The 10451-nt window shown below is 48.5% G+C and overlaps 1 protein-coding gene across 3 annotated transcripts in view; it reads left to right on the forward strand.

The window, feature by feature from the left end:
* cdc42bpab (CDC42 binding protein kinase alpha (DMPK-like) b) overlaps positions 1-10451 on the forward strand; it is a 68010-nt gene that overhangs the window by 54883 nt on the left and 2676 nt on the right. Inside the window, exons 23-41 of one of the 3 annotated variants that reach the window (XM_039598776.1) lie at positions 109-185; positions 2349-2387; positions 2795-2914; positions 3225-3305; positions 3403-3508; positions 3599-3735; positions 3888-4027; positions 4628-4709; positions 4945-5164; positions 5422-5484; positions 5586-5839; positions 5924-6048; positions 6142-6356; positions 6498-6595; positions 6798-6882; positions 7288-7411; positions 7671-7788; positions 8069-8171; positions 8268-8425. In XM_039598776.1, the coding sequence (XP_039454710.1) occupies positions 109-185; positions 2349-2387; positions 2795-2914; positions 3225-3305; positions 3403-3508; positions 3599-3735; positions 3888-4027; positions 4628-4709; positions 4945-5164; positions 5422-5484; positions 5586-5839; positions 5924-6048; positions 6142-6356; positions 6498-6595; positions 6798-6882; positions 7288-7411; positions 7671-7788; positions 8069-8171; positions 8268-8425 (2345 nt within the window). Of the gene's footprint in view, positions 1-108; positions 186-2348; positions 2388-2794; positions 2915-3224; positions 3306-3402; positions 3509-3598; positions 3736-3887; positions 4028-4627; positions 4710-4944; positions 5165-5421; positions 5485-5585; positions 5840-5923; positions 6049-6141; positions 6357-6497; positions 6596-6797; positions 6883-7287; positions 7412-7670; positions 7789-8053; positions 8172-8267; positions 8426-10451 lie in introns of all 3 variants that reach the window. The other 2 variants (XM_039598774.1, XM_039598777.1) reach the window with 2 other exon arrangements.

Genomic DNA, 10451 nt, shown 5'->3' on the forward strand with positions numbered 1-10451 from the left:
TCTGCCCCCCAGCTCTTTGAAGCAGTCCTGTGACTCGTGTAAATCACCGTTTGATGTTTTGATATTGCGTTCTTAACAATGGTTGTCTTATTCATCCTGTGACTACAGGTGTCAAGCACCAGGATTCCCAGAATTCCTTCTTGGCTTTTCTCAATGCCCCCACCTCAGCTCTCGACCAGTTCGATGTAAGCATTAAAGAGAAAATCTGCTTATGAGCACAACAATGTGTCTACCTCAAATGAAAGATTCAAGTCCATGACTTTAAATTCTCTGCTCTCCATTAAGATGTTGTTGTTTTCGTCACGCTTTCATTATTTATTTGTTTCAGCAGTTTTTATTTTTGTTTTATCTTTCATTTTCCTCACATCACTTCCTGCTACACAAGGATTCTTATTCCTCATCCTCATCTTCTTTAATTGAGTTTTGGGAAGATGTAAGTTTATCTTGGTTAGTTGGGGGGGGGTGTGTGTGTGTGTGTGTGTGTGTGTGTGTGTGTGTGTGTGTGTGTGTGTGTGTGTGTGTGTGTGTGTGTGTGTGTGTGTGTGTGTGTGTGTGTGTGTGTGTGTGTGTGTGTGTGTGTGTGTGTGTGTGTGTGTGTGTGTGTGTGTGTGTTGTAGGACTGAGCATATGAACTAGATGAAAAGACGGTGTATGTGCATACTGTAGATTTGTGTGTGTGTGTTACTGTATGGAAATGTGGATCCGACAGTATTAGCTGTTATTTGAAGAAGGAAAACTTGTGTTTATATTGTGCTTTTGGCTCCACAGGATGAGTTTCACATTTCAGCTCACAGATATTAGTTAAAACTAAAACTTGTGATCCTACTAAGATAAAAATGAAAAGATAGACAAACTATCCTTTTAGTTTCTGTTAGTTTGGTTAAGAAAAGGTTTTGATGGACGTGTTTGATGGAGACTTTGAGTGTCTGCCAGACTGAGTCAGCTGCCCTTTAAAACTTCTGTAACTCTAAGACGAAAAACTAAAATAAAACTAAACATTTTCAAACAATAAAAACTAAAGTGGAAGAAGAAAATCCACAAAACTAAACTGAATAAAAAAAAAACTAACTAGAAAATGCACTAATAACTGGTTATTTGTACCATATCTAAGCCCATAATCCTTTGAGTTTGGTGAGTGACAGAGAGTAGGACGCATACTGAGCTGACTGCAGGGCAGCTGACCGTGACATTCAAGACACGTTCTGTCACTTTCTCTTTTCATGTAGTCGAGAAGGACGCCAGCAGAATCATTTTGTCTATAAAAGTTGAAATTAGGAGGGTTTGATAGCGAGTATGAGCCCAGGCAGTGAGAGTGAAGTAAACGAGTGTCGAGGGCTGACAAAAAGTGAGTTTGCACTGGAGCACCAAAGGCAGCATGAAAACACAACAGTAGTTGATTTCCAGTCTACATTTTCTGACTGTCGGTCAGTGTTACACTGGCCTGCAGGTTTTACTTCAAGCTAAACTGGATCCGCTGCGTCTGGCTTCCTTAGAAGCTACACGACCTCCGTGTTTGCTGCTAACATGAGAGCATTTTGGATTGAAGCTGCTCAGCGAGGGAATAATAATATTGTGGCAGCTGCCTCTAAACACACTGAGGACAAACGGGGAAAAGTGGAGTTTGCAGAATGTGTCCGCGTTTAAAACGAGATGTTTCCAGTGCAGTCAGATTCATTTTACCTGCTTTAAGAAAATAACATGGCTTTATAGTTTAATTCAATATTTAGTATAAACACTTGTGATGGTGGACATTTCTTGTAGTCCTTGTATTTAGATGCTTGCTATGTTACTGGACTGCTGGAATGGCTCTACTTTGGCTTTCTAGAGCGAGAACCTTAGAAACAACATGATTCACAAGCTTCATGTACTTGATGTATTTTCCCAGTCAGGCCTGTCACTGTTCTCTGTGCTGCATTTCCTTAGTAGCTCCTGTACTTTCCCACCACGTCTGCAGCACGACCCTCATGGATACAGGAATCTAATGCAGTGCTTCCCAACCAGGCCCGCTGTGCCCCAGTGCGATATTACACAGTTCATTTGACTGAAACAAGCAGCTTAAATTCAACAAAGCGACTGAACTGAATAATGTTTGTTTGAGAAGAAAGTGATGGATCCAGGTGTGGTGAATCGTGAGCTAGAGCTGATGAAAAATGTAAATCGATGGTTTTATATTATTTTCATTGTGCTGCAGAGGAAACGCTGCATTGGCCGGACATGGTTGGGAATCACTGGTCTAATGTAGCCTTTTTCTCCCATTTTCATGTGTCTCCCTGAGTCTGTTTAAAGATGTTTTCAGCCTTTCTGACATTCACTCATCTGTGTCTCTGCCTCTCCTCCCGCCACTGAAGCACTCGCCATCCGTCGGCCCAGCTAGCAAAGGCAGACGTGTAAGCACCATCGCAGATGTGTAGTCTTGTCACGCTGGTTTGTTTGTGTGGCTGTGTTTGCATGACAGGGTTTTGTTTGAATTTGTCAGATTGTGCCTGTATGTGGTGCTGCTACGGGTGCTTTGTTTGTTTGCATGGTTTCTGGTGGATGCTCGGCATGGGCCCTGGGCTGTGACGTGTGATACTGTTGTGCTTTGAAGCTCAGTGAATGTGATACAAGTGTTTGCTGTGTGTTTTATGGTGACAGCCCTTTCCTGTTAGCATGGATGCTGGCTAGGTGGTTTGTTTAACTAATCTGTTCTTCTTTTCTTCATTTTCCCTCATCGCCTTCCTTTTACACCTTCCTCCCGTTTGTCGCACCTTTCTTACTCTCTGTTCTCTCTTGCAATTTTCCTCTCTCTCCACAGGTGGACTCCGTGGATAACTTCACCCCTTCTAACACTCCGTCTCGGGAAGATGACCCCAAGTCCCACCTCAAGTCCCGCTCTCGTTCACCCTCCATGGCTAGTGACGTGGAGCCAATAGAGGTTAGACATTCCCTAAATGTGGGCGAGAAACGCACAGCTCCAGAGTCTCAGCCTCGTTTGCTAACCAGCAGCACATTAGCCTCCAGAGCTTTCAGACTGAGGTGAAACATTATGCAGCAAGTAAACATCAGAGCTGCTGAAAACCAAAGAATATGTCGTCACTGGCAGCTCGTTATGATGTGCATCTTCTCACGGCTGAACATTTGTGATCCTGAAGCTTCACCAAGCTTGTTCTTTGTGACACAATAATTTTTCACATATTTATAGGACGAAACTGTGATGGATGTTTTTTGTGTTGTTGTTCACGTAGTTGATCGATCATCCTCGCTCAGTTCAGACGCCCACCATTCGCTCAGTAGGTTATGGCAGTATCGGGCGCTCCTCACCTAAGGTTGGTCATCGATTACTCTCTGCTGAACAACCATGGCTCAAGTTTCTGTTTGATAACCGCTCGTTCTGTCTGTGTCGCTCATTACTGCCCTCTGCAGCCCAAAGCACATCAGTTTGTAGTGAAGACATTCAACACACCCACTAAGTGTAACCAGTGCACCTCTCTGATGGTGGGGCTCATCCGTCAAGGCTGTACGTGCGAAGGTGAGCAAGAGAGAAACGGACGGGGGATGTTTGACACGATTCAGTACTTCTACAGTCACAGCCTTGACCCGTCTCCCTCTGTGCTTCTAGTATGCAACTTTTCCTGCCATGTAACGTGTGCGGACAAAGCTCCAGCTGTGTGCCCCGTGCCGCAGGACCAGACCAAGGGCCCGCTGGGCATCGACCCTCAGAGGGGGATCGGTACTGCTTACGAAGGACACGTCAGGGTGAGTGAAGCCTCAGAGACCTGTGAATGCAAATGTGTGCAGTGTGTACGATCCTCGCTGTTTGTTCAATGTGAAACCGTTGATGCTTCGTAAGATGCAGGACTGATCGAACTGACGCACAGATTCTGTTAATGGGCTGTTTGTGTTTGTAGGTGCCCAAACCAACCGGGGTGAAAAAGGGTTGGCAGAGGGCGATGGCTGTGGTCTGTGACTTTAAACTGTTCCTCTATGAACTGGGAGAAGGAAAAGCAACACAGCCAAGTGTGGTAGTCAGTCAAGTCATAGATATGAGGTAAGAACTCCTGAAACTAAGAAATGGTTTCAGCATTTAAGGAAGAATTGCCTGCTTCTGGCTTTAAATGTCACCAGAGTGTGACTTTTGTGTTTGGATAAAATGTGTGTTTTAGAGACACATACGGGTAAATTGTGATGGAAATCTTTCTGTTTTCTGACACGTTTAAACCCAAAGATTCATTTAAAAAAAGAGAAAGATGAATCAGTCGTTAAAATCATGCTCATAAACTGAGCGTAGGTTTAGTTCAGACAGGCCACAAAGTGGAGCTCGGCCATCAGCTGGTGTCAGTCGGTCGGCTGTTGAAGCTGCTTTAGCACGCTTACAGTCATCTGCAAGCTGCTTTGCAACTCACCTCCACCCTTCATGCTGGGTTAGACATAAACAATAGTGCATCTGTTGCTCTCTCAGTCCCAGTCGTGCATGTGGAAATAACCAGCGCCTGTTAACTGCAGCGCCCTGACGGGAACGTTTCCAACAGTTTCTTCAAAATGTTTTGGACTTGCAGCAGAGCCGTTAGTGACGAGCATCGTTTCAACGCAAGAGTACAAAATGTTAACGGCCTTCACATGTAAACACTGATCTCAATCTTTCACCCAGGGATGAAGAGTTTTCAGTCAGTTCAGTCCTGGCCTCTGATGTCATCCACGCCAGCCGCAAGGACATTCCTTGTATATTCAGAGTGAGTACCTGTCCACGCCGGCTGTGTCAGTAAAGCGGCTCCTGGAGGTTAAAGGTCAGGGCTGTGCACAGTCATGTTTGTAATGTATTTCTAATGATTGTCTTGCTTTGGGTGTCGTTGCCAAAGAACCATATTATGACAACTGGATGAACTTGAAGAAGAGATGCGTCAAACGCCAAAATAATCTCTTTCAAACACATAATGCGACCCTTCATCGTCCCTCCTCTTTCCTCAGGTGACGGCGTCCCAGCTGTCCCCCTCCAGCAGCCACAAGCCCTCCATCCTGATCCTGGCCGACAGCGACCAGGAGAGGAACAAGTGGGTGGGCCTCCTCAACGAGCTCCACCGCATCCTAAAGAGGAACAAGCTCAAGGAGCGCTTCGTCTACGTCCCCAAGGAGGCTTACGACAGCACCCTGCCCCTCATCAAGACGACACAGTCTGCTGCTATCATAGGTGGGCGCCACAAACACGCTCACCCCTCAGCAAGTGTTAAAGGAAATCCAGACCCACAAACTCTGTGTGTTGTCATCTAACCCGAGTTCAGTCGTGTTTTAGAAATGCACCGTTTAATCGTTACCTGCTGAAGTCAGACAAAGACCCTCCCAGCAGTTTATCGATAGTTTTTTAAAGCAAAGAAAGCAGCTGAAAGTTTTCAGTACAGTCTTTGTCTCCTTAGCGCAGCTGTCTCACCTCATCTGTTTTACTCTCAGATCACGAGCGCGTCGCCCTGGGCAACGAGGAAGGCCTTTTTGTCATCCATGTCACCAAAGATGGTAGGATCTGTGTTGATGTTTTTGAGAAGAGTTCCCGGCTGTGCGACTTGTGTCGCCTCTCCTTCTTGCCTCTTTTCCCTCACTCCTCCCTCTGTCCTCAGAAATAATCCGGGTGGGGGACAACAAAAAGGTGCACCACATTGACCTGATGCTCCAGGAGCAGCTGCTGGCGGTCATCTCTGGCAGGAACCGCCACGTCCGCCTCTTCCCCACGCAGGCCCTGGACGGCCGCGAGACCGAGTTCTACAAGCTGGCAGAGACGAAAGGCTGCCAGACCATCGTGTCGGGTCCGGTCCGCAACGGCTCCCTCACCTGCCTCTGCGTGGCCATGAAGAATAAAATCATATGTTACGAGGTCAGAAAAAGCTCACGCTTGCTAACCCTCGAGGCTTCTGCCACGTCTCACTTGATGTGACTTGATGTGCTGACACTCTTGCAGGTGAATAAGAGTAAAATGCGTCACCGTCGGCTGCGGGAGCTGCAGGCCCCGGGGCCGGTTCAGTGGATGGGTCTGCTCAGTGAGCGTCTCTATGTGGGCTATCAGTCTGGCTTCACGCGCTACAGGTACTTTACATCATTGGGTCTGGTTACAGTTGTGTTCCTCTGATCCCTTCAGCCTACACAAGTCTGACTTTGAGCTCCTGAAACCCTCCACAGTGTCCATGGGGACATGTCCCCTGTCAGCCTGCTCCACGCTGAGGACCACACACTGGCCTTCATCCCTCAGCAGGGCCTGGACACCCTCTGTGCCGTGGAGATCTCCAGCAAGGAGCTGCTGCTGTGCTTCAGTGCCATCGGGGTGTACGTGGACTCACAGGGCCGCAGGTCGCGGCAGCAGGAGCTCATGTGGCCGGCTGTGCCCAACGCTGCCTGTGAGTGCACGCTGTTACAGTTGATACACAGATGTGTGAATGCAACACGTGTGTGCGGGGCCGTTACAGGATGTTGTTTGTATTTGTGTTCATTTATGTGAAAAAGTGAAACTGCGATCTCAGCTGTTTTATGTTCCTCAGGCTACAACGCCCCCTACCTGTCCGTGTACAGTGAGAATGCCGTGGATGTGTTTGATGTCAACACCATGGAGTGGATTCAGACCATCCCGGTCAAGAAGGTCAGTGTCTGTGTGAAAGTGACTGAAGCTTCAGCAGAAATAACTCAGTCTCACCTTTGATGGCTGCACAGATCAGTCAGCTTTAAACAGTGATGTGTGTGGTGTGTATGTAAGGTGCATCCAGGGACTAAGCTCAAAGCTCACAGGTCACAAGTTGGTCTGAATCTTAGCAGATTTGCTGATTTCTCTGCTCGTCCTCCAGATGCGACCTCTGAATGTGGACGGCTCTCTGAACCTGCTGGGGCTGGAAACCGTGCGCCTTATCTACTTTAGAAACAAGATGGCCGGTAAGATCGCTCTCTGTGCCGTGTGAGGCGAGGAATACGTTCTCAGTCTCTTTTTAGCATTTTTCTGTTAAAAGTCTTTATTATTAGCGCAGGATTAACTGCAAACTACTTTAGTGGCAGGTCAGGATCCAGCTGATGGGACCTGCTTATAAGACAACCTAAGGCAGCAGACCAAATTACAGCGTGGCAAACTTAAAGGTTAAGGTGTGCGCTAGTTCGGCCACATGTCATCACGACCCTCATAGATGGAAGTGGCTGATGTTTGTGTCATGTGACATGCAATAAGTTAAAGGAAGTCGCACATAAAAACAAAAAGTCCTCTCTGTTGCCGGTTTGGAGCTTGCTCCTGGTTTTAATCTGTGTCCAGCATCAGCAGCCAAATGATGATCTTTGTTGATCTTTCAGAGGGCGACGAGCTGGTCGTCCCGGAGACGTCAGACAACAGCCGGAAGCAGATGGTGCGCAGCATGAACAACAAGAGACGCTACTCCTTCAGAGTGCCTGAAGAAGAGCGACTTCAGCAGAGGAGGTAGCTTACCTGAAGCTTTGTATTTGCTGCGAGAAGCTCTCGGAGAACTCACCCTTATTTTCCCAAAGCTTTCCTCACCGCGTTCTGTTACTCTGAGCTGCTTTCTAATGCTAATCTAATGAATGATCCCCTGTGCCTGATGGCTGTGGATCTGTATTTTTAACTACACCAGTGGTATTAGCATCATCACTGTAGGGAGGAAAAAGTGAAAAACCCCTCTGCTCTCTTTGACGCTCTGATCCTGTGTCTGTGATTCCAGAGAGATGCTGCGAGATCCCGAGATGAGAAACAAACTGATCTCCAATCCAACCAACTTCAACCACGTGGCTCACATGGGACCAGGAGATGGGATCCAGATCCTAAAAGATCTGCCCATGGTACATCTGCAAACACACGAACATGCTTCCTTTATCCTGTCACGTGAGCGTGCGATCCCTGACGTGTTCACATACTGAACCCCCCTCACCCTCACCCTCACACTGTCTGGTCCTGAGTTGTGTGTCTGCAGAGAGCGTTTTTCTGCCCAGAGCGTGTGTGTGTGTGCGTGTGTGTGTTATTTACATGCACACTCCTCACTCCTCTCCCCCCGCACTGCACTCTGTGTGTGTACGTGTGTGTTTGTTTTTTGTGTGTTTAAACCAGAACGTCCGTGTTCAGGATACCCGAGCGGGCTTCAGCGGCTCCGTCAGCATTCCCTCCATCACCAAGAACCGGGCCGAGCCGGGCCGCTCCATGAGCGCCAGCAGCGGACTGGGCATACGTGAGTACCGGCAGTCGTGTTAGAGCTCACGTTCAGGAGAGGTTCGTCTGTCAGATTCTGTGGCTTCATGTTCGCCGCCTCCTCTCATCTCTGCAGGCTCGTCCTCGCAGAATGGCAGCGCTCTGCGCAGGGAGCTGTCAGGAGGAAGCTACGGGTCCAAACGCCAGACCATGACCTCTCCTTCCGAGAGCTCCCTGTCCTCTGGCGGAGGGGTGGACTGCGGCGATGCTCCGCTCTCACAGTTCGACAGAGAGGTCAGTGAACATGCAGCTTCATGTGAGGTTGACTCTGAGCATTAAACAGAAAGTGTTTCGTCCAAACAAACTAACCTCGCCATTACCTAAAGGACAGTTTTTACTGGCTGTTGGCTCAAACCTGCAACATCATGTCAACCAAACATCAGCTTCGTATGAAGTCCACATAGAGACGCTTGTTTTCTTGTCGTGAACTTGTAGCAGGTAGACATTATCAGCAGAAACTGCCTTTACTCCCCTTTGAACAAAACTCTTCCCTCCATAAGTCACGAGCATCCCGACATCTGCAGGCCGCGCTCCTCATCGCATCGCTCCGGCAGGTGTCAGCTCCCTGTGATGTCAGTAGAGACGGTTATTGCCGTGATTCTTGCTTTTAGCTCTTTTAGGTCAGATGAGAGCCAATCAGACTCCAGTCTGGCACTGGTGGTGCGATATCGCTCATAAAGGTTTACGGCAACATCACTTCTAAGTTGTTTTCACTCGCATGAAGTGACTCTGATCGAGACTACAGGAAAAAAGAAAAAAAGCAGTTATGGGCGACGTCTGCCCCCCCCCCCAGTCCCCCTGTCATTCCCCCTGCTGGTCCCCCCTTCCCATTGGACGCTGTCAACTCCATCCTGCCCCATCTCGCCTCCCTCCATCCTAACTCAGCTGTCCCCTGCTTCGTGCCTGTCCCCCCCTCCCTTCCCCTCCCTCCCCACCCCAGCATGTTGTCTGTGGGCTGGGCGCTGAGTCTGAACTCTCCTCTGCAGTGGCAGGCAGTCTCACCGTCGGAGAAGACCCCCGATCTGAAAAGGGCTTTAAGGACCCTGCTTAGTAAGATGAAGGTAACGTCAACAGCTGCAAACACACAACTGAGAGCACCGTGTCACTGTGTATCAAGCGCACACACACACACACATATATCACTGAGAGTCTGTGGCCCCCTTCGCTGCACCATTTCAGCGCCGTCACATCAGCAGCCTCTGATTGGTTTGTTGCATCTCTCAGCTGCACCATCTGGCCTTCGTGTCATCGCTGGCATCGTTGCTGATGGAGTGGTGTGACGCTGCTTCACCATTGCTAATCACAGAGCATGTGTGCTTCCATACTGCCCCCCGATGGCCTGCCCATGTTTCCTAACCAGGAGCTGTGAGCTCAGAGCACAACCAGACCTCAGGTTAATCAGCAGGTGATGGGAAGTGAATACAGAGTAAAGCAACAATGTCACAAACTTGAATAAACAGATAAATATTTTGGCGTTAATAATCCACACAAGTTTTTAATGCATGATGTTTCCTTGTTTGTCGTTCCATCGTTATATTGGGGGTGCCACCCAGGACGCCCCTGGTTATAAGACTGTGCCGTCACACACAAAGCAAAAAAAACTCCAGAAATTGTGTCATGATGGAGAACAAGAGCGCGCATGTTTGAGTGACGCGTGTCAGGTCACTGTTTAGTCGATGTGGGCGGGAGCAAAGTGTAGCTGGGCAGCCCTGTCTGCGCCTTTGCTGCCCATCTACACTGACTCATGCAGCTGTGCTTCGTGTTTCTGTAGTGTGACTGTGCGCTTTAGTATTTTATAGGTCGAGTGTGTTTAGATGGGATATAAAAAGACGATTGGATCAGTGAACTGTAAGAAACGTACATTACAGTGTATGAAACACCCAGGACATCAGTGAGCTGGAAGGAGCGCCCACACACACACACACACACACACACACACACACACACACACACACACACACACACCACCAGCTCGGCCTGCCTGCATGTTTGTTTTCCTTCAGCTGATCATTTCTGGTCAATCGAGCCGTTCATCTGCGGAAGACGAGGCGGGGGCGGGTCAGCGTCACTCAGTCTGACTTCCTGTCTGCCCCGCCGTCGCAAACAGCAGATTAATGAGCAGTGCATGTGCAGCAAGCACTCGTCATCAGTAGCTGTTAGGAGCAGCAGACAGAGGCGCAGCTTCATCTGTCGTACACGTCCCAGTTTACTTTGTGGAAGGGATCGTCTAATTTCTCCAACTCTTCCCTCTTTCCTCCAG

This window comes from Oreochromis aureus, linkage group 15 (assembly GCF_013358895.1).
Source record: "Oreochromis aureus strain Israel breed Guangdong linkage group 15, ZZ_aureus, whole genome shotgun sequence".
Taxonomy (NCBI): Eukaryota; Metazoa; Chordata; class Actinopteri; order Cichliformes; family Cichlidae; genus Oreochromis; species Oreochromis aureus.